Genomic DNA, 24,699 nt, shown 5'->3' on the forward strand with positions numbered 1-24,699 from the left:
ACACGGATCAAATTTGTTATGAGACCATGATGCGCAATCATGTGCCACAAGCAGCACTTTTATGGAGTGAACTACCCAGTAACTACCTTTTTTTGCTTTGTCGTGGTGTCTTGTAACCCCATGCCTCATACGCACACTTACTGTTCACACCCAGACGCACACACAGCAGAATATTATGAATGTTAGCAGCAATAATGATGCCCAAATTTAGAATGACTACTTCAGTCATGAATCTTAAATGTGATCCACCTTCTCTAAAAAGCACTTTGTTGTTGTGCTGGCAGTTTACCCTTCATGAAATGACAAAAAAACCCCACATCCATTATTTTATTAAAATGATATAATTTAATGTGTTTCACAGTGATTGGTTTTTTTTTGCCATTAGTCAAGCAGGTTATGATTGTCCTTCCATCTTCATCCCAGTTCCACTTTCATTTTTCTATTTCTGTCTATCTGAACTCTTTCAGGTCTATGGGAAGTTGCCTGTCAAGAAGTTGCTTGGCTATCCACATATTCTCCAGGACAGGGATCCCCCTCCCTGCCTTTCCCTTACACCAGGAGACCCAGATAGCTTCTACCACCGACCAGAAATCCATAAAACGGATCTCTATGGCATCTTTGAGGTAAGCATCTCGAATCCTGTTGGGCATCTAAATACGCCTGTAGCTGAACCAGTTAATAATGGTTTCGTTTGGAATTTGAATTAATTTACTCGATGGCCAACTAAATTTTTTTAGTGTTGTTGTATTGCTAAAACTAAATCCTTGATTTTTTTTTTCTGTAAGGTTGAGTAGCAAGTCATAAGCCAAGTGCTGTAAAGATTGTATACTTATGTGTGCATTTTATATTGTAAAGGCTAACTCTCTCAGAACCACATTTTCTAGCTATGAGAAAGATAAGACTTGCACTTCTCTTAATATTTTTTGGGTCTAAAATCTGAATTTTAATCGTACTTTTTTGTCAATGGACAGTAGGAAATAACAGTTGCAATATCTGTAGTGAGTACCTCAACATCAATAAGGCAATTGGATGGCATATTTCAACAAAGTTACCTTGCACACCTTTTGCAGGCTTGGACTGAGAAATTACAAAATTAAAGCACAACACTCACAGTGAAGTAGTCACAATTTCTGTTGGTTTGGCTCTGTATTCCAACTCATTCGATTTGACATTAAATAATTAATATTATTAATGAATACATTTCAGCGTTAATTTGAGGTTATTCATATCGTTTGGTCTGTGTATGAATTACAGCTACACAGTGTCCCCATTTCCAGGTACCATAACATTCGAGATGAGATGGTTTCAGAAGTGTTTCAGATTAGTCTGGCTTGTTCAATCGCTTTCTTAGTGCAGGAATACGAGAGCCTTCAGTATGCAGTCTTGATTCTAGGTTTTCGATTGCCTTTGGAGTCTTTCATTGCCATTTGTCAACATGAGGACCAGAGTTGTGCAAATTAAAGTCAATGATGTCATTATGGGGCTGAGAAGTCTGTTAGTTTGTTTGTTATTCTTGTAATTTATTATTTTTCATTATTCATATCTGCTCATCTGTTTATTCATTCATAGTTCATTGCATTCGTCTTCCCCTGTGATGTCTGTATCTGAATGTATTCTGAGCCCGAGTCACTCCCCTGTCTGGGTCCTTCACTATTTGGGTGGTTTTAGAATTTTCCGGTTTCCCATGATTCCTTCTCAGTCTCGCTGTTCTTACTTCCTGCTTTCATATTGTAGATAGCACTAATATACTAATAACAACTAACATAGATATGGTACAGTACTAATTATATCAACACACTAATTGTCTGTCTAACTAACTAACTAATAGTCACTAGTTTGGGTAGTTAGAATTTAATCACATAAACTAACATACTAACTTTATCTCTATTTCAATACCGCTCTGTAACTCCACCTCTCTGTTCTATCTGTAATTGCTTGCCTTGATTCAGCGAAGTGTTCACACCTGCTCTCCTCTATCACTTCGTTCCCTCACTCTGTGCAATTGTCTACTCCCTAGTCTGGAGTTGTTTGTATTACATGTGGGTCTTTGTGAATCCAGTCCGAGTTTGTTTTTGTATTACTACCCGTTCATGTTTCTCACCTGTTGTTTATTTGTTTTGTCGTCCTCACTCCACCGCCTAGTTTGTCTCATCCCTTTGTGTATTTAAACCCTGGTCTTTGTGATTCCTGAGACACCCCTTTGCCTGTTTTCGAGTTTGCCTAGCCCTTTTGATTTGTTTGCCTTTTCAGAATTTTGATTTTGGATCTACCTTCTGCTTCCTTCGACTATGTTCTTGCCTTGCCCTTTCGTACCTCGTATTTCTGATCTTCTGGATTTTTGACCTTGGATTGTGTAACTACTTTGCTTTGGCACGGTGTTTTTGTGATCACTTGGCTTTTAACTTTGGACTGATTTAAAGACAGCGATTCTTGAAATTCCTCTGGTCTGTGTTTGGGTCTCCGGAACCGTACATAACAGTGTAATTTTAGCTCACTACTTCAACTTTGCCTACTGCTACAGTAAAGCTCAGCTTAACTGTGTTCTTATTAGCAATGTCAGCCGTCATAATGGTTCCCCACCCAATGAAATCAGAACTGGTAGAAGTGCATGAAGTTGGGGGACAACATGTTTTGTACTATTTGCTTGTTGCCTCTGTCAATTTAATGATGAACATTTCAACTTTTCATATCTTGAAGGCAGTTGGTGTTAAAGCCCTGACTAACTCAGGCATGAAAACACCTGTTCCCTGCTTTTACATGGAGAGGTCACCTATGGGACACCTATGGGCTTATGAAATACGGCGAATGCAAGGTATGATGAGCTTTGCTTTTCCTTTTGCTGCTATGGTAATGTACATTTACATTTTTTCGGGGCACAAGTACAGGTGGGCGGTAGGCAGGCTCAGGGTCGATGATGGCGCAAGAGTCAAGACTGAAGTCTGCTCCGCGGGGCAAAAGTACAAAAACAGCAGGCAAAGACGTGGTACAGGCAGGCGATGGTCAACAAAACAGAAATCAATAAACAATGGTCAATAACAGGCTTGGATCGTAACGCGTCGACAATGGCTTGGTATAAAAGCTCAAGAGAATGCACTGACGAGGCAAACAATTTCGCACAGACATGCCATGAAACTGAGCTTATATGCAGGTGTAGATAGGTGTGGACAATTAGTTTGAGAGCAGCAAGAGAATGGAAATCAGGTGTGGATGATTGACAAGTTAACAAGGTAATTAGTAATTGTTAGTAATACACCTATCCTGCCCTAGCATTAGTAAATTAGTAAATGACATGCACAAGAAACGTAAGGTAACATGAACACATGATTAGAATGTTAGTATTACCCAATCCTGATCTAGCATTAGTAGGTTAGTAAATAGACAAGGGAAATTGAAACAATTAGGGTGTGAGTGACAGAAAGGGAGAGAGAAAAGGCAGGAATGCAAGGTTTGCAGAAAGACACGAAAAAGTGTTTGCTAAATCAATGAACAGTACAATATAACATGGAACATAAATTGTGACAAGTTTGCAAAACAATGACAATAAACTATATAACATGACATGGCAAGACTAACAATTAAATCATAACAATAACTAAACATTAAACATAACATGACATGAAACCTAAAAACGTGGTGATACTAGACTAACATAATACATGACATGACAATAACAACCGATTTAAGCTAAAAGCACAACTATAACATCCTTACGAAAGCAGGCTAGCAAGCTAAGGTTATCAATAACGTCACCTTATGTAGAATAAATAGTTTCAGACTCACAGAAGCAGATCTGTATGTGAACCCTTCGTTACATATGGCGATGGCTTTCCTAGACCACTAGATCAGAGATGATAGCACACCCATTATTAGGACCTTACTGGCTCTGTCTGTATTGGATACCGAAAGGCATTCTGGGGCACTTCAGAGGAATGTGTCCAGGGCAGGGCCTGTGGTGGCAGGTGCCCCCTATAAATTTGATTGGCCACCCCCAGGGTGCCACCCCACACAACCGACCTCACCTGCACTGTTCACTTTTCAGTTGCTTAATTCGCAACAGGATAATGCGCATTTCTAAACTTTGTCTTTGGTGCACATTGCTGATTTGACGGTATCATGGAGCAGGTGCTGAATTTCCGGGAGAGGTGCAATGTCTGGGAACAAGCGTTGTTAGAACAGCCTTTTGGAAATGCACCATCACAAGAACCACTGAGTGGGCGATCGGTATGGCAGTGATGTTTTCACTTGTAAATTGACTATATTATTCCGTAGACAGTAGAGGTCTATGGATGGTTTCCATCCACATTGATAAGAAAGGTCCTTGCAATGAAAGAGGTTCTTGCGATAGTTTGTTGTGAAGGGATAATAAATAAAGCTCCTGAGAATAGGGGTTGGGAGTAGGCTCTATAATTGGATATTAAGCTTTCTATCCAGGTCTCAGTTTGGAAAATGGGACACTGTTACTGTTGCAATAGTCATGACATCAGCACAGCACTGTACGCAGATGATTAGGCACCATGGAAGAGGGGAAGACTCTAAAACTATGGGCTTCATTTATCAATATTTTTGTAACCCCGTGTGCAAATCCATGTGTGATTGGAAACAGCAGGATTTATCAAACAGGAGTACATGCTGATTTTTTTTAACCTATCCACGTGTATATGTTGTTAAATAGCAATCAATTGTAAACAAAAAGGTTGCGCACAAAACTTATGATTGGCATAAATCAACACCCTTAAAATACATTATAAGGACACATTTCAATTTCAAATAATTTAAAGAGATGGCTGAGAAAAGAAGAGAACTTCATTTTAAAACAGTGTAGCCAGATGATCAGATTTTTTGTTCATCATTATATGGCTATGTGTGCTACAGCTACTTTGTAACTTGTCTTAGCGAACTTGAAAATGTGTATTAAAACTTATTTAAGACTTAACTTCTTCTATGCCATGATGTTTTCTTATAATAAACTTGAACTCACCGTAATTGTTTGTTGTTTATTTTGTTAAAATGGGCAAGGAAAAGCTGTCTGTCCAGGTGGAGAAACCTAAAGACACAGGTCAAACAAATGTGCAAAACTAATATCTAAACATAGTTTTTATAATTAGCTTACTTTTGTTTATATATACTACATAAATTACGTATAGGACTGGAATAATCCATTTTATACAGTCTATGGTCGGAACTGACTCATGAGCCTCACCAAAGAAATCTGCTTGGTCTTTGAAGATACACTCTTTCCGAAATTGGGTACGCCATGCGCAAAATCTTCTAATAAAGCAATAAATGGAAATGTAATGTAAAGAGATGTCAGACATAGAACAAAGGTCCAAGCTAAAACTTGTACACACTATTCATAGCAAACTTTGTTTATGTTTTATGGAATTGATATTATTCTCCACTTAAAGGGTACCTGTACCCGAAACGATAATTTGCCTAGATCTGTTCAATGTATCATAAACATGACTTTTCCCATTCTCGTAAGCTAAATAAGTCACACATAACAACATAGTCCATTTTGTATTTTATTGTATTGTATTTTATCGGGTCTAGTGTGTACAGAGTCATAAAAACAGAAATTGTACCACTATCCAAATACTTACAGACTTTATTGTATTCTCGTATGTATGAGTTATGAAAGAGATAAGGGCTTTTAATCATAGTTTCTTGACTTTGTAAAAATGAGGCAAAATTATACTTTCATTTGCTGGAAATGTGTTTACATTTATTTGTACGTTTTGTATGTGTTTATTTGTTTATTTTCCCTTTTCTTCTTTACTGGACAAGTCCCACTCATTTCTGAAGCTCTACTACACCTTTCACAAATCGTCAAACCCATGGAAACCATTCGCACGTTCTTTCCTGAGACCTGGATTTGGGACCTGGTATCAGTGGGGTGTGTATCATTACCCAAGGAAACCATCCTACAAAGCATTTGGCCACACACTGGGTAGAAAGATACACCCTAGGATTTATGTCTGACAAGTGCCTTGAGCTTTTGTTTTTCAGCCATTTACTCTAGGTTATTTTAACTCTTCTTGTTCACTCTAGGACTTGGAACTGTACTTTCCTCTAGGGTCCTCAACACACTTTATTTGCACTTTATTGTACGTCACTCTGTAAAAGAGCGTCTGCTAAATGACTGTAATGTAATGTAAGGTAGATCTGACTATTACCAAAAGTGTTACCAAATATTAGTATATTTTTCAAACATTGAACTAAAATTGTGTTGTATGTGCCACCTGATGCAGCACCAAAGTATTTCTCTCTTAACAATAAGACAATTTGCACATGGGTCTGTTTGTAAGAAGACTGATTTAAACTGTCCCAAGATATTATCACTGAGCAGTTGTTTCACCCATTTTAGGGGACTAAAAGTCAAGTATGTATGTCTGCAGCCCAGAGACTTCACATGGCTTCATTGTTGTCTTCACTCAATTTGTTGTGCTCCTGTAATGGGATTTTAAAAGTCTCTCAGATCTAATTGGGACTCTCACTCAGATTGAATTAATTCACCATTTCATATGCGACAGTTTCTGAGTTTCTGTTATGCCATTTGTCCTTGTCATCTATTCTCTAATATCAGAATTTCTCACGCTATGGCATTAAGGGTTTTTAAAACTCCTTTTTTATTAAAGATTTTATTAAAGATTTTATTCATCCAACATTTCATATACAACCCGTCTTCGCTAGGCTTCTGTTAGGCCTTTTGTCTTCATCATTTTTGTCATTTGATGATCTATTCTCAATAAGCACTTTGCATGATATGGTATTATTTACCTCTATGATATGTACAATATGTGAACTGGAAAAAATATGACAATGACAGTTAATAAAGTAGCGTAAATTATTCCATACATTAATAAGAGAAATACTGTGCTTTTTATATCAGTTACCAAATAGCCTACTCTGCAGAATCAGGCTATGCAAACATGAATTAGGTTTACTTTAGGTATACCATGTCTTGTATATCTTTCAAGAATTGCAATAATCCCTGTCAAGCCATCTTATTCATGAGAAAACTGCATTCATTGTATTCAATAAAATGCATTGGTACATGCATATACTTTAGACCCTTTAAATCAACATATAATGATAATTAAAATAAAAACAGAATACTATTTTTTAATGTGGAAATAGCTGATAAACAAAAAAGGGTAACTCCATTTAAAGTGCACCTTTAGCAAAAATGTATTATTCAAACGTTCCAAACTGCCTTCCACCTACTTAATCTTAGCAAATTCTGGTGGTCACATTTGTGGTTCAATCTCAAGAACAGGGACTGACATTTTAGCTACTACTGTAACCACTGGGGTTAAAAAAAAGACAGCTTTGCGTAAGGTGTGTCATGAGTATCAAATGTCAGAAAGGTACTTTAAGGAATATGAACACAGACTTTGTACTTTTCAGGACAGTGTTTATTTCTCATTGATCACTCCTGGGTTGCAGTCCCATGTTCCAGACCATTAAATAATGTGAATAAATCTAGATAGAGGAAAGAATAAAACAGAAACCAAATTATGGATTGGTTAACTAGACAATTACGGGTTTTTTAAAGATATTCTTTAAACAATGAGGAGTACAATTTGAAGTCAGTGCCCTTGGAACCATCCATTTTTAGAAACAACCGTCAGTGTGTACACTCAATGTTGAGTAAACTTTGTATTGTACGATATGAGTACAGGCGACGTAAAGTGTGGGTCATCTCCTCAATTCATTTTACATTGACTGTTCTCTACGGGATTCTAGTTCGCTACCGAACACTGAAACAGCAACACATAAACTGTATAGAAAAAAGTGAAATATTGAACGCCCTGTACCTAGCTATCTATGACATTATTATGTTAAAAAAAGAGGACATTGTTATACTACAGTGGTTATTTTTTCATTACTTTCGTTTTTTTCCGTGCTGGCCAAGATATGATCCACACCATACTATTGTTTAGCAAGCTAATAATTTTCACAGCTAACTGTCAAATAAAAGTACCATATGCACGATCCTCGTGCAAACTCGATCATCGCCCGTCGGGTCTTTGCATCCAACCACCATGGAATTTCACAGGAGGAGGGAAGATCTAATAATAAAAAAAGTGAAACATGTAGTCTCTTGGCCTGTTAGAAAGTGATTGACAACTGATTCTAGACTGGTCAGGTTAATATTAATTCAAGCCTTCTGATTGGTCGGGCTGAAAACTGGTCTGCAGACATCCCCAACTCCTCCTAAAAGTTGTGGACAGTCAGCTTCTCAGCTGTTTGATTAGTTTGTTGTATTCAATTGCTTCTTTAGTGCAGATGTAGGAATGTTTTCAGGATGTATTCTTGATTCTTGGGTTTTGATTGAATTTGAATTCTGTCTGTCAAGGAAGTCATAATGTAGTGGAGAAAAAAGAACAGTTAGAGACACAGGCCAAACAACAGGCTTACCAAAACTGTTTGGAACATAATTTAGAAGAAAGGGAGCACTGGTGAGCTCATTTCAGTATAGAAATTGTACCGCATGAGGACGGAAAGGCCATAGACTTTAAGGGCCAGATTTACATACAAGAGACTCGCAGTGGAAAATACGGCCCGATGGCGGTCACATTATGCGTGAAATTAACGTCTTATTTATGAAGGCCGCAGCTCATTACACAGTCAGCAAATGGGACTGCCTACTAATCACATTTTTTGAATGAGATCGTAATGAACGCCTGTTTAATGACAAAATGCGTAGATATTCTAGCTGTGGCGGGAATTATCATTTGAATTAATAAAAATGGGAAACTAATGTAGCAAGCAGGGCTTTGCACAGACATTTTGGGGAGCAGGGGCTTAAAAAGAAAAAACGCACCATCCCCAGTATTTTCACCCCGATATTGCCACACCGACACCATGTTCATAATCACATACTGTGTTCATAATATGAGCCCTCTTTTGGGTCTTAAGAAACATAATTCCTTAAAGTAATCTCTCTTTCATTCATTTTTGTACCCAATAAATTATCCAGACATGTTCATGTTCTACAGATAGTATCCACCACTAAATTTAATCACTATTCTAAATTAATAAGCTGGCCTGAACAAAGTTGCAGAATACCTAGGCTAATGTAACCTGAAAATGGTAATGCAATGCTATACATGGCTAGGTACCCATAGGCCTAGTTACTGTATATCGTCACTGAGTTAGCTGCATTCACATAGGAACAAACATGTGAATGTGTGTTCACATATGCAATATTTTATCATTTTTATAATCTAAAACATCACGGGAACTGCAAACTTGCTTCCTAACATTTGAATTCTTTCTTGAGGCAAATGTTCAACAACATAACCACATATTGCACTCCCTTCACAATAATGACAATAATTTTTATTTTTTTGCTGAGCTAACACTATTCTGCAGGCATAAGGTAGCCAGCTTTGCTCCATGACAGATAGGAAAGTAAGCACAAATTGATTTCCTGATGTGCTCAGCACCTTCTCTTCTCTTCTTACAGAGATTCAGGCAGAGTAAAAGTGGAGCAAACCATCCCGGACACTATTACCAAATGGGCAGCAAGTGGATTCTGCAACTCTCCCGCAGGATTCGGGCTGGCCACCAACACAATCCTCACGGCCTTCCAGCCCTTCTTTGTGAGCCTGACGCTGCCATACTCTGTCATCCGTGAAGAGATGTTCCCACTGAAGGCCACTGTCTTCAACTACCTCTCCAAGTGCATCATGGTGAGCCACTGCTCGGTGCACAGCCATGGTTATACCACGGCCCTCTGCGGTCCCGACCAGTAACAGCAACAAAAACCCCACAAAAGCAGTACATATACTCAGTGAGCACTTTATTGCATACTTATTAGAACTCATTAGTACTTATTCATTAGACGTATTAGTCTTCTGCTACTGTAGTCAGAACTCAAATCGCTCAGGGTAGCCAAGGTAGGTTCCGTGAGATCTGTAGGCTAATGTTACAGTATTTTTGTTGGAGTGTCATATGATCGCCTAGATGGGTGGCTGCCCATACACCAGTCTCTGTGTTCAAGGGAGGAGCTTCAGTGCCTGTTACCTTCTGCGTAACACAGACTGGAGATTCAGGCTAAACATGTTCAGTGATGTCACTGGACATGTTTGTTTTGAGAAGTTTAGCCCCATATTTAGGAAACAGCTTCACTGGGGAATAGGTTGCAACTAGCAATATACTCTACACCATACAATGGTGTTCATATTTATGAAAAAAACTACTTTAAACTGCTAGTTTAGAGTCATTTGAAATTTCATAATGTATCATAAGGTTCAAGTTCTCTTTATATCTGGAAATATGACAAATTAAATTAGCATGTGAGATATACTTGTCTGGACAATAACTAATACATTTTTTGAAGGGATTTATAATAAATTGGATTGCAGTGGCTATTTCAGATCAAGATCTGTCAGCAGGCCAAGAGCTACCACTGGTGAAGAAGAGAAGATGGGCAGGGGAAGGTGGCTTCAATGGGCTAACAGACTGTTCTCATCTTCAATTCTCCTTCTTACCATTTGTGTTTATCCTGTTTCACAGGTGCATGTCAGCCTGAGAGAGTCGGCACAGTTCACAAGCCAGCCGTGCGATGGCTGCCAGTATAAGCGATGTCTCTGTGGTGAGGAGAGTGAGACCTTCACCTGGATCGTCACCGCCACCACTTTGGGTGAGTCACAGTGCCCCCTCAGGTTGGCTTATTGTGGGCTCTACACGTGGCTTAACCTTTATTTAGGAAGATAACACAAGAATCAATTGTTGGTTAGAAATGTGTATCCATGAAGCCAGTAAAATACCCCCCCCTTTCACAAGACTGCTCCCCTTTCCCCTTGTGGCTTTACATGAGGCTCTATCATACCCTCTCTAAGGTCGGGTGAACATTACAGTAAGTGCAGAGGCCCTGAACACTGAGGAGCTATGTGGCAATGAGGTGGTCACCGTGCCAGAGAGGGGACGAATCGATACTGTCGTCCGTACACTGCTTGTGGAGGTGAGACACCACACAGCCATCTATGATCTATCTATAATTAAGTCTCCAAGTCTTTTTGAAATTGCATTTATTTGAATTAATGAGCAACCAAATTGGATAGTAGGGGATTTAACATACATTAGCAAATCATTAAAATAACAATCCCAGCTGTAGCTCAAGAACTCAATGTCTGATCCTCACCAAATTTGGTACACAAATGTAGTCCATAATTATGTGGACACATGTCGATTTTGGCAGGCAATACTCTAGGTGACACTAGAAGATGCAAATAAGTTTAAATTTTTGTTACTCTTAGGGGGCGCTATAGCAGCGATATCATAAATGCAGGATTTCAAAGAGTGTCGCTATTTCGCTGTGGTTAATGGAGAATCCTAAATCCTAAAGTAGATCCTACTCCTTCAGATGAATGACAAAATTGATCCTGTTGCCAAAGAGGTTGAGGTTTTAGACATGGTGTGTTTGTGATGTGCACTGATTCTGTGAATATGCCCTGATCTGTGTCTCTTTTTCAGCCTGAGGGCACTGAACAGACCATCAGTCACAATGCACTGCTGTGTCCTCAAGGTCTCACCTTTTCCCTCTCTCCTACAACTGCAAAAATATCCAGGCAAAACTGGAACAAATATAAGAACAAAATATTATTATAGCATGAAGATGCTCTTTAAAAAAAACAGGAAGTTTAAAAATAATCCTTGAATCCTTTTTTCAAATATATTTTTTCATTTATAAAATGGAATCACTCCCTTAAAGACGTCAATTACATGACTGTGGAAATGTTTCTCAGCAAGCTGCTTTACAGTGCAGTGATGGTGGGTAAGCTGGGTGGAGCTCTTGATTCTGTCTGCCTGTATGTTGCCTCTCACTCCACCAGAGGGAGCTGTGGAGAAGGCTGTTTCTCTGGAGCTGCCAGAAGTTTTTGTGGAGGGTTCTGCCAAAGCCTTTCTTTCCATCCTAGGTGAGCAAACTCTCCCTTCCTTCTCAGCATTTTATACTTGAAATGAAGTTCTACTTCAGGATGGGCACCTGTCTGACCAGCAAACAAAAGAAATGCAGGTGGTGGTACTACTTGAACCCTTAACATTGCATTCCAGATACCTCCCATTTATGACCTTCCATCTAGGAAACATACATTGGAATGGTCCGTTGACTCGGAATTACGAGTCGGAAAGTCTGGCTCAGTGTCTGGCTCAGAATTACGAGTTGTCAAGTAGGAGGAAACTGACATTATTCAAACTGAAGTGCAATTACCTAAACTTCAATTATACTCCAAGTATGGTAAAGTATAAAATAATACTCCAGAGAATGATTTTTTTTGAATGGGATTAGTAATCCTTTGATGCTCTGGCCTTAAAACTTCCATTACAAAATAGGTTTTTGATAGGAGACTGCTAGGTATCCCAAAAAAATCCCATTGTTCAATGACGTGCTTTCTGTTTTAATGGCCGAAACACATAAAAATGTCATTGGAAAAAATTGTAATTATTAAGTATTTTGTTTTTAAAATATATGGAAAAACATATACTATCATATCCTTCATGAGATCAATTATATGAGAAACTATTAAACTAGAAAGTTAAGGAAATTGAACAACAGAACATAAGATTAATGACAAAAATCTTTGAAAAAATACCCTTGGACCCTCCAACACTAGTTTAGATGTAATATAGTTTGTTGCATTTATCGCAAGCAATTCTAATTATACCAGTGTGTTGGGTTGCATGGATATGGGTGTGAGCGAGTGTGTTGAGGTTGATACGGGATGACTTGTTGGGATTTTGGTGTATGAATGTATGTATTGACCAGGTGTCTGCCTACTCTGACAGGCGATCTGATGGGCCGTGCCATGAAGAATCTGGACAGCCTGTTGGCTATGCCATATGGCTGTGGAGAACAGAACATGCTGCTTTTTGCCCCCAACATCTATATCCTCAGGTACCTGGAGACCACAGAACAGCTGACATCGAAGATCAAGAACAAGGCCATTACCTTCCTGGAGAGTGGTGAGAGGGACATGGTTGGGCTCTAGAGCTGGTATCTCATTGGTTGGCTATTATATTGTGGGGGGATCACAAGGTTGCCTGACTTGGAAATGTGCTCAGATTGCTTTAACAGCATCCAAGCACATCCACACAGAGCTTATATGTTTATCTTCTCTGTAGCAATATACAAATGGGGGGGAGGTACCAGCTTCTCAGTAATCTCGGTTTTCTGCAGGATATCAGCGGGAGCTGAACTACAAGCATAATGATGGCTCCTACAGTGCCTTTGGAGAGAGCGACTCTTCAGGGAACACCTGGTTAGTCTGAGTGTCCACCTCAGCCTCACACAGAGGAGGGAGTCCCATCACCGCTCTTCACCTGCGCGCAGACACAGTGAAACCATTACAGTATGAGCATGCACAATGTGTGTCATTACTAGGGGTTATGATTATCTCATGAATTTTGTTCCAATCCAATACTTTTGCTCACCTAATAATGGGGTGGTCTGATTCAAAAGGTAATATGTTCGAAGTTGTTTAACAAATCAAGATTCAAATACCGGGAATTAAAAGCTGAAATTCGGACTTGTCATCTCATGTCCATATTTTGACCTCAAACCCAATTGTCTTCAGTGTATAGCAAAAACAACGGAATTGACCTTGCTGTTCCAATATTCTTGGAGGAGACTGTAAGTCGATATTGCAATGCAGTTGCTTTCTCTAATTTTGCTGATGCTCAATACATACCATAATAACCCCATACAATGTAGTCTGAATCCATTCAGTCACAATTTACCTTTACAGTCACTTTAAGAAGCTCTACCTGGCAGGACTCCACACACAAAATTTGACATTTATCTCCCACCCTAGTACAGGGCTTCGAAGCTGACATTTGCAGTATCTGTGTGTCCAGGCTCACTGCATTTGTGATGAAGTCTTTTGGAGGCGCAACGCGATACATCTTCATTGACCCAGAATACATTACCAGTGCCAAGCTATGGCTCAGCCAGCAGCAACAAGAAGATGGCTGCATAATGTCTGTGGGGAAGCTCTTTCACAATGGAATGAAGGTGAGCTGAAAGAGAATACACAGAAATGTACACATACACAATCACATATAAGCAGCTGCACAGACAGTATCTCACATTTGCACAGTCATACCAGCAAGCAAAAAGACACACACACACAAATGAGAGGATGCTCTCTTCCATATTATACAGTAGCTCTCTCCCCCTGTGGATATGTTCATGCAATCTTCACGGATCTGCATATTTCATACTTACAGTACCTTCTATGTCTGTGTCTCCAGAACTCCCCAGTCTTTGCAATGGTATGTTGTGTCCACTTACAGGGTGGAGTCAGCGATGAGGTGATGTTGACAGCCTATGTTACCGCAGCACTCCTTGAGCTGGGCACTAACAGCACTGTGAGTACACCATCAAACCTGGACGACATCTGTACTGTATCTGTAATCTAGTGTTCTATATCATGAACACTGATGTAGGTGAGGGTAGCGAGGCCTGCAGGTCTTTGGATGTTTCTGCGGCCAGCCTCTCCTGGGAACATTCACCACTGTTCCACTTGTTCTCCATTTGGAGAACAATTTGGGGCGACATGGCTCAGGCAGTAAGAGCAGTCGTCTGGCAGTCGGAGGGTTGCTGGTTCGATCCCCCGCCCGGGCGGTGTCGAAGTGTCCCTGAGCAAGACACCTAACCCCCAAATGCTCCTGACGAGCTGGTCGGGGCCTTGCATGGCAGCCAATCGCCGTCGGTGTGTGAGTGTGTGTATGAATGGGTGAATGGAGAAGCATCAATTGTACAGCGCTTTGGATAAAGGCACTATATAAATGCCTGCCATTTACCATTTGAAGATAATGGCTCTCACTGTGGTTCGGCTAAACTATCAGATATCGATTGCCGTTATAAGGGTGGTACAATCAGATTAAGGTGGCAATTACTTTTTCACAGGAGTGATTTGGGTGTTTGATAAGACTTTTAATGAAAGAAATGAAATAGTCATTTTAGAAATGTTCAGTTTTTACACAGGTTCCCTTTTTCTAATATTACATTCTGTCTCAGGACAAAATGAAACCATTCTGTGTGGAAAATACAAAATAATACAGGAAATCTGGAAAGGGGCAAATACCTTTTCACGGCACTGTATATATTCTTCTCATTTTCCACTGATACTGCCCCATTTGTATAACCAATTCTGGCTGATAGAAAAGACAAAATCATGAAGCCGTTAGCGATGAGAAACTTATGACTCAAAGTAATGGTGGTATATTTAAGCGTTATTGAACGAGACCCGTGGTATATCGTTGTTATTGGCACAGCTAGGGGGGTGGTTCGCGTCGTGCCGTTACACCCCATAGCGGTTACCACATTTATCTTTCAAAATTTCACAAAAGAAAGACAAGAAATACTTTCAATTAATGTATTTTTAATGGAACTATGTTTTAAGGTAAATGTATTCTTGCGCTCAACAGCAGACGTTGGCTGCTAAGCAACGGTGTTGTGAACGTTAGCTATCAATAATGTATCCCCCACACTAACGCTAGAAGGAATAATGTATCACCACTGCACTAACCTTAGCTAGGCAACCCTTTTCCAATTATGTATAACCACTGCATTAACGTTAGCTAGCTTCCTAGTTTACGTTATACCAGACGACACTGACACACACGTCATTTGGTTTTGTTGGAGACGTTTATCGGGACACTGCCAGATAACGTGCAGGGATTTAAACTCTCGTTATGAGTCATCATTTGCTTCGTCGGGGTTTGATGTGGTATTTCGATCCGAGGATGTTTCCTAAAAGTTGTATTTTGTTTGTTCCTGCTCCTTTCCAAATCAAAGGACACTTTAAACTCAATTTTATTTTATTTTACTTTAGTAGGCTACTAAAGGCGAGATGAAATATTTGTATTTTTTCATTAAGTAATTAACAAAACAAAAGCAAACAAAAGTAGGAAAGCTACTTTATCCATGGCTGGGTGGGTGTTAATTTCAAGCTCAGAATTAAAATTAAAATTGAATGAAATTCAGTTAAAATTGAATATGGGAAGATACTCTCACTGAGCACTTTATTAGGACCACTATACTGATACTGGGTAGGGCCTCCCCTTGCTCTCAAAACAACCTCAATTCTTTGTGGCATGGATTCCACACAATGTTGAAAACATTCTTTGAAGATTCTGTTCCATGTTGATGTGATTGAATCCCACAATTTCTGCTGATTTGTCAGCTGCACATGCATGCTGCGAATCTCCCATTCCACCACGTCCCAAAGGATTCAGATCTGGTGACTGGGAAGGCCACTGAAGAACACTGAACTCATTGTAATCTCCTTGAAACCAATCTGAGATTACTTTTGCTGTGTGACATGGTGCATTGTCATGCTGGAAGTAGCCATTAGAAGATGGGTACATTGTGGCGAAGGGATACACACGGTCAGCAACAATACTTAAATAGGCTGTGGCATTCAAGCAATGATTTAATGGTATTAACGAGCCCAAAGTGTGCCAAGAGGACATTTCCCACACCATGACACCACTGCCACCAACCTGGACACCATGGATTCATGCTTTTGGTGCCAAAATCTTACCCTACCATCTGACTCAGCAGAAATCGAGATTCATCAGACCAGGCTACGTTTTTCCAGTCTTCAACTGTGCAGTTTTGGTGAGGCTGTGCCCACTGCAACCTCAGCTTTCTGTTCTTGGCTGACAGAAGGGGAACCTGACATGGTCTTTGGCTGTTGTTGCCCATCTCTCTCAAGGTTCGACACCTTGTGCATTCTGAGATGCTGCTTTCTGTCAGCTGGAACCAGTCTGGCCATTCTCTGTTGACCTCTCTCATCGTGTTTTGATCCGCAAAACTGCTGTTCACTCAATGTATTTGTTTTTTGCACTCTAGAGACTAATTTGTGTGAAAATCCCGGAAGATCAGCAGTTACAGAAATACTGAGCCCATCTTGCACCAACAATCATACCACGGTCAAAATCACTTAGATGAAATTTTTTCCCAATTCTTATGCTTGATGTGAACATTAATTGAAGCTCCTGACCCGTATCTGCATTATTTTTTGCATTGCACTGATGCCACACAATTGGCTGATTAGATGATCGCATGAATGCGTAGGTGTACAGCTGTTCCTAATAAAGTGCTCAGTAGGTGTAGGCTATATGCTGCAAAATATAAGCATTACAGTATAGTCAAGCATGATGTTTTTCCATTGATTTATACAGAGAGTTCCTCTCTTTTGTGTGTCAGGATCCAATGGTGCACAGGAGCCTGTCATGTCTGAGACTGGCCTCAGATCAGATCAACAGCACTTATGCCACTGCCCTGCTCTCCTACACCTTCACCCTGGCCGGGGACATTGAAATGAGGACTCGTCTCATTGGCCGTTTGGGCAAAGTGGCCATTATCACAGGCATCTGCCCCTCTCTCTCTGTCAACACTTTCTAGCACCACAGTTTATAACACCACAGGTTGCAGCTCTTCACTGTTTCATTGTCAGAGACACGTGCACCTTAAAAACTGCAGCTTGTTTCTTAATTTCTTAAGGAGTATAACATGCCAATGTGTTTCTGTGTAGTCTGTACCGTTATGAATTTGTGGGGTGAAATGTGTGGCTTGATTTATTTATCTCAAAGAGACTTTACATTGTTAAATGAAGGTGAATAAAATAAATGATGAATAGACATGAATAGACGTGTTATGATCTGTGCCTCTTGTTTTAGAACAAGGCCGTCACTGGGAGCGTGCTGGGGCTTCTGGAAAAGGCTCTCTAGCAGTGGAGATGACCTCCTACGTGCTCCTAGCACTCCTCTCTGGACCTCCCCTTGCTGACTTTGACTTGAGCTACTCCAGCTCTGTTGTTCGCTGGCTGGCAGACCAGCAGAACCCCTACGGCGGGTTCTCCTCCACACAGGTCCTCCATCTTTTTTCTCTTACATGTATTTCTCTTCTATTAGTTTCTCATTTTAAATGTTTTGTTTTTTTCATTTTGCGAGCCTGCATATATCTTTCCATCCGTTCCCCTTTTCTTCTTACCTCCCTCTTTTTATTCTCATCAGGATACAGTGGTGGCCCTGCAGGCTCTGACGCTGTATGCTGCTGCCACCTACAGTAAGGGAGGTGCCAGCACAGTGATGGTGACCTCTACAGGTGGATATAAAAGGCAGTTCCGTGTGGATGAGCACAATAGACTGCTCTACCAGCAGGAGCAGCTGCAGGAGGTGCCTGGAGTCTACAGTATTAAGGCCGAGGGCGAGGCTTGTGCATTTGCTCAGGTCAGCACTGGATTCTGTGGGAGCAGTAACTCTGCTGCTCTCACTACTGGGCACATTGCCACCTATGGTACTGGAGTGTAGATTAGTGCTACAACAGATCATACTTGTGATTGAAACAGTCAGGAAACAGCAGTGATGTGTCATCTTGTGACACAAAGGGTGTTCTAATCTTTTCTGTCTTCCTGAAATGTCTTTCTCTCTTTCAGATCTCACTGCAGTACAATATCCCCCCTCCTCCAGACTTCTCCTCCTTCACCATCAACGCCAGCGCATCAGGGGTCTGCAACAGTACAAAGAAAACATCTCTCAGAGTTGATATACTTGTCAGGTGGGGTTTACTTCTGTTCTTGCAGTACGTAAAGACTGAATTTAGACCATACTGTAAGACCTGCCAGTTCCTGGCTGAGGTGTGCATCTGGTATGGACAAAATGCATGCAATCTCCTGTAGGAAAACAGCAAGGTGTATTATGAGTAGTATGCACTGTATATGCTATAGCTTGCTCTACATTATTTAAGGTTCTTTGGTTGGATCGCACACCATACACACACTTCTTTGTAAATATAAGGACTTTCATAACATTATAACATGATTTGCTTATGACCAGAATTTTCTTATAGTACAACTAAGTAGCTGCTAAAATAAAGTTGAACATTTTTTATGTGCTTACACAGATCTCTTGCCCACAGAAAACTGTTATTTGATGAAGATTGAGCTAAATCTACTACAAATAAATGGTCAATAAAACTTTACACGTATGACAATAATAGGAATATAAATAGAAGGTATAATAACGAATCATAACAGGAACAAGAATTAAAAAGTATAATAATAATGCATTATTATAAACTGTATACATGTATACATTTTAGAGCCACTGGCTATTTGCAAAAGTCAGAGAGAAAAGAAACAGCTGAATTTGTTCAACAGGTACAATGGTGGGCGGGAGGAAACTAACATGGTGATCATCAGCATCCGTCTTCTGTCAGGATTCCTCCTGGATAAAAGCTCACTCACACAGGTGAGCAACTCTACAAAGCAGAATATCTCTTTACAAATGTTGGGAATATACACTCACCGAGCACTTTGTTCGGAACATTTTTACTTTATTACACCTACTTTTTAATGCGATTATCTAAATAGTCAATTGTGTGGCAGCAGTGCAATGCATACAATCATGTAGATACGGGTCAGGAGCTTCAGTTAATGTTCACATCAACCATCTGAATGGGGAAAAAATTTAATCTGAGTGACTTTGACCGTGGATTGATTGTTGGTGGCAGGCAGGGTGGTTTGAGTATCTCAGAAGCTGCTGATCTCCTGGGATTTACATGCACACTAGTCTCTACAGTTTGCAAAGAATGGTGGAAAAAAAAAATCCAGTCAGCAGCAGTTCTGCAGACCAAAACGTCAGAGGAGAATGGTCAGACTGGTCAAAGCTGACAAGACAGTAACGCATATAACCACACATTACAACATTGCAGAAGAGCATCTCTGAACAGACAATGCATCATAAGTCTCAGTGGACAGGATACAGCAGTCTAAAAAATAGGTCTCATAAATACCTAATAAAGTGCTCGGTGAGTGTATATTTGAAGTGACTATTTTTGTTAAATATTTCTTGTTTACTTAGTGTGAGAATATGCATATAACTTCCATTGGTGTTACATTGAGTCATATTTTGTTGACATTGGGGGTATTTTTTCAGGCCTCCATAGTTTATATGAATGGTTGATATTGTGTAGCCTACTGCTTTGTGATCATACAATTGTTCAGTGTAAAGGTCACTGAAAAACTGCACAGGTGTAGCCTATGCCATTTCTGAGGATATTTTAAAAGCAGTGTCATAGACAGGTTTCATGATTTTGTTTTGCTGGGGGTAGGTGGGGGGGGGGGGGGGGGGGGTTATTGAATTGCAATCAATAGTTTGTGGTTTGTGGTCTAAAGTAAGACAATACACCAAATAACAGCTTGTACAGTGACATTAGAGTAATAAATAAGTATCTGATTTTTAATCATTATGCTTTAATGCACATAATGTCTGCAGCTGAAAGCTAGTCCCACTGTGAAGCGTGTTGAAGAGGAAGAAGGTCATGTGATCATCTATCTGGATGAGGTAAGAGTGCAACCCTAGAGTTTGTGCAGAGCAGTGTGGTCTATTCTACTGAGACTGCAACAGTGTGGTCTATTCTACTGATACTGCAACAGTGTGGTCCATTCTACTGATACTGCAACAGTGTGGTCCATTCTACTGATACTGCAACAGTGTGGTCCATTCTACTGATACTGCAACAGTGTGGTCTATTCTACTGATACTGCAACAGTGTGGTCTATTCTACTGAGACTGCAACAGTGTGGTCTATTCTACTGAGACTGCAACAGTGTGGTCTATTCTACTGAGACTGCAACAGTGTGGTCTATTCTACTGATACTGCAACAGTGTGGTCCATTCTACTGATACTGCAACAGTGTGGTCTATTTTACTGATACTGCAACAGTGTGGTCTATTCTACTGATGCTGCAACAGTGTGGTCTATTCTACTGATACTGCAACAGTGGGGTCTATTCTACTGAGACTGCAACAGTGTGGTCTATTCTACTGATACTGCAACGGTGTGGTCTATTCTACCGATACTGCAACAGTGTGGTCTATTCTACTGATACTGCAACAGTGTAGTCTATTCTACTGAGACTGCAACAGTGTATTCTATTCTACTGATACTGCAACAGTGTGGTCTATTCTACTGATACTGCAACAGTGTGGTCTATTCTACTGATACTGCAACAGTGTGGTCTATTCTACTGATACTGCAACAGTGTGGTCTATTCTACTGAGACTGCAACAGTGTGGTCCATTCTACTGAGACTGCAACAGTGTGGTCCATTCTACTGAGACTGCAGTAGTGTGGTCTATTCTACTGATACTGCAACAGTGTACTCTATTCTACTGAGACTGCAACAGTGTGGTCTATTCTACTGATACTGCAACCGTGTGGTCTATTCTACTGATACTGCAACAGTGTACTCTATTCTACTGATACTGCAACAGTGTGGTCTATTCTACTGATACTGCAACAGTGTGGTCTATTCTACTGATACTGCAACAGTGTGGTCCATTCTACTGAGACTGCAGCAGTGTGGTCCATTCTACTGATACTGCAACAGTGTGGTCCATTCTACAGAGACTGCAACAGTGTGGTCCATTCTACTGAGACTGCAACAGTGTGGTCCATTCTACTGATACTGCAACAGTGTGGTCTATTCTACTGAGACTACAACAGTGTGATCTATTCTACTGATACTGCAACAGTGTGGTCTATTCTACTGATACTGCAACAGTGTGGTCTATTCTACTGAGACTGCAACAGTGTGGTCCATTCTACTGAGACTGCAACAGTGTGGTCTATTCTACTGAAACTGCAACAGTGTGGTCTATTCTACTGAGACTGCAACAGTGTGGTCTATTCTACTGATACTGCAACAGTGTGGTCCATTCTACTGATACTGCAACAGTGTGGTCTATTCTACTGATACTGCAACAGTGTGGTCTATTCTACTGATACTGCAACAGTGTGGTCTATTCTACTGATACTGCAACAGTGTGGTCTATTCTACTGAGACTGCAACAGTGTGGTCTATTCTACTGATACTGCAACGGTGTGGTCTATTCTACCGATACTGCAACAGTGTGGTCTATTCTACTGATACTGCAACAGTGTGGTCTATTCTACTGAGACTGCAACAGTGTAGTCTATTCTACTGATACTGCAACAGTGTGGTCTATTCTACTGATACTGCAACAGTGTGGTCTATTCTACTGATACTGCAACAGTGTGGTCTATTCTACTGAGACTGCAACAGTGTGGTCCATTCTACTGAGACTGCAACAGTGTGGTCCATTCTACTGAGACTGCAGTAGTGTGGTCTATTCTACTGATACTGCAACAGTGTGGTCTATTCTACTGATACTGCAACAGTGTACTCTATTCTACTGAGACTGCAACAGTGTGGTCTATTCTACTGATACTGCAACCGTGTGGTCTATTCTACTGATACTGCAACAGTGTACTCTATTCTACTGATACTGCAACAGTGTGGTCTATTCTACTGATACTGCAACAGTGTGGTCTATTCTACTGATACTGCAACAGTGTGGTCCATTCTACTGAGACTGCAGCAGTGTGGTCCATTCTACTGATACTGCAACAGTGTGGTCCATTCTACAGAGACTGCAACAGTGTGGTCCATTCTACTGAGACTGCAACAGTGTGGTCCATTCTACTGATACTGCAACAGTGTGGTCTATTCTACTGAGACTACAACAGTGTGATCTATTCTACTGATACTGCAACAGTGTGGTCTATTCTACTGATACTGCAACAGTGTGGTCTATTCTACTGAGACTGCAACAGTGTGGTCCATTCTACTGAGACTGCAACAGTGTAGTCTATTCTACTGATACTGCAACAGTGTGGTCTATTCTACTGAGACTGCAAAAGTATGGTCTATTCTACTGATACTGCAACAGTGTGGTCTATTCTACTGATGCTGGCATTTGTGAAGGTTCAGTTAACACCCCTAGGTAAAGCTGCTGGTTGGCTCATCCTGATAACCCGTTAAGTCTAAGTGTGGGTTTTTTTTATTCATTCCCTGTTTCACTGTGTAATTTTCACTTTCGGAACAAGATATACCATTTGAAAGGGTTAAAAAAGGGTTAAAACCTTCTGTATAACCTATTCCAAGATGCCGTTGTTTTAGTGGCAACAATTCTTTATTTTGTAATGTGTGTGGCAAGAGTGTGTGTTGCCTTCTCTCAATTTTGAAAATCCACATACTACAAGAAGGTATTGTCAGTGTGCTTTTCATGGCAAGACTCCAGCGAACAAAATCCATAATAGTTTCTAATTCTAAAAACGTGAACTTGAGAAACATTGATAAAATGTCCAATGTTTACTGGAGGAATAATCATTTTGCTGTTGCTTGACGTTTTGCAACAAAACATGTATTTTGCGATGCCTACATGTAAAGATTTCCGTTGGGGGATTTCCAAGGAATCTCTCGTCTGAGTAAATATTTCCGAGGAACACAGTGAAAACACCTCCACAATAGACCCCATTTTATATCAGTGAGCATCAAAATACATTCTCAAAATATATATTTTTTATTCAGTAGCGTATAAATAAAATGCAAGCTTGCTGAAAATAAATATACAATATTTTGTGTAGCCCTAATACAAGCAGGAGGTCTCAACTTAAATAGTCCCTTATGTCAGTAATTCTAATAAAGCCTGTCATATCCCAGTAATAAATTCAACAGAATTGGGGGATATTGGAATGAATACATCCCCTAGCAGCAACTGCTGGGAGAAAAGCATGGTATAAATAAAGTGCAGTAGTACTTACATTCTATGTTTTTGCCGTCCTAACAGCTGAAGAAGATGGCACCCATGATATACTCACTGACCATAAACGAGGATGTACCAGTGAGGAACCTGAAGCCTGCAGTGGTGAAGGTTTATGACTACTATGATAAAAGTAAGATACCAGTACCTGCTCTCTCCAATTTACTCTCACATTTCTCCATTCAGGATAAAGGGACCATTCAACTCAAAATTCAGTAGTGCCCCCTCTATGATGCACTGGTATAGATCAGAGAGTTCACCATATAGTGCAAAACTGAACCCTATTAAAGGTGTGCAGGCACTCAAATTTACAGGAAATGTTTTTTCATAAAATGTCTGGCAAATTTGAGTCTTGACAGATATTTCTAACAGATTTGTATTTTTAGCTACATATTTCTATATACTCAGAATGCAAATTTCAAATGACTTTTTATTGATCATGTTTGAAGCAGCTTTTACATTACATTTCAGTTCTTTAGCACAAGGTTGTTATATGTCTCTCTCTATGGGACCATATCCACACCAACATGAAAAGAAAAAAACAATCGGCAATCACATTCCATTTTCATTCCATGAAAATTACAAAAAGCAAATGATAATTCAATTGGCCCATTATTTAATGTTTTGGCGGCACAAGAATGACATAAATGAAATGAAATTGCATTGTTGTTGTTTTTTTACATTATCATTTTCACACGGTCATGCCAATATTGAAAATGAAAATCCAAAGGGAAACAATGCAATATGATTTGATTTATGTCACTCATGTGCCATGAAAACATGAACATTAAATGATGAAGGGCCAATTGTCCTAAAATATAAAATTGTTCCAAGGTATCTAAAAACTAAAACATTACCCCATCAGCAGGTTCCCCAGTTCTACTGCGGATGCCAGCTGATAAAACATGCCATTTATTTGTGAAAACCATCTCTTTTGTTTTACCCACATTCATTTATCACGCACATCACTGATACCTGTTCTGGAGGGCAGTGACGTAATTCAAATATTGTTTCTATATGGGCATCCTGTTGAACAAGAAGACAATGTAC

The 24,699-nt window shown here is 40.0% G+C and overlaps 1 protein-coding gene across 4 annotated transcripts in view; it reads left to right on the plus strand.

Annotated features, from left to right (window-relative positions):
- The window catches only part of LOC133132605 (alpha-2-macroglobulin-like), a 48,190-nt gene that overhangs the window by 19,633 nt on the left and 3,858 nt on the right, over positions 1–24,699 (plus strand). For 3 of the 4 annotated variants that reach the window (XM_061248122.1, XM_061248125.1, XM_061248124.1), the window contains 19 exons: positions 468–623; positions 2,698–2,812; positions 5,785–5,893; positions 9,473–9,698; positions 10,525–10,651; positions 10,851–10,972; positions 11,485–11,536; positions 11,844–11,927; positions 12,796–12,972; positions 13,187–13,268; positions 13,864–14,020; positions 14,302–14,376; positions 17,225–17,387; positions 17,698–17,888; positions 18,034–18,249; positions 18,456–18,577; positions 19,179–19,269; positions 20,290–20,364; positions 23,677–23,782. In XM_061248122.1, the coding sequence (XP_061104106.1) occupies positions 468–623; positions 2,698–2,812; positions 5,785–5,893; positions 9,473–9,698; positions 10,525–10,651; positions 10,851–10,972; positions 11,485–11,536; positions 11,844–11,927; positions 12,796–12,972; positions 13,187–13,268; positions 13,864–14,020; positions 14,302–14,376; positions 17,225–17,387; positions 17,698–17,888; positions 18,034–18,249; positions 18,456–18,577; positions 19,179–19,269; positions 20,290–20,364; positions 23,677–23,782 (2,446 nt within the window). The remainder of the gene's footprint in view (positions 1–467; positions 624–2,697; positions 2,813–5,784; positions 5,894–9,472; positions 9,699–10,524; positions 10,652–10,850; positions 10,973–11,484; positions 11,537–11,843; positions 11,928–12,795; positions 12,973–13,186; positions 13,269–13,863; positions 14,021–14,301; positions 14,377–17,224; positions 17,388–17,697; positions 17,889–18,033; positions 18,250–18,455; positions 18,578–19,178; positions 19,270–20,289; positions 20,365–23,676; positions 23,783–24,699) is intronic. The other variant, XM_061248123.1, reaches the window with a different exon arrangement.

This window comes from Conger conger, chromosome 7, assembly GCF_963514075.1.
Source record: "Conger conger chromosome 7, fConCon1.1, whole genome shotgun sequence".
NCBI classification, from domain to species: Eukaryota; Metazoa; Chordata; class Actinopteri; order Anguilliformes; family Congridae; genus Conger; species Conger conger.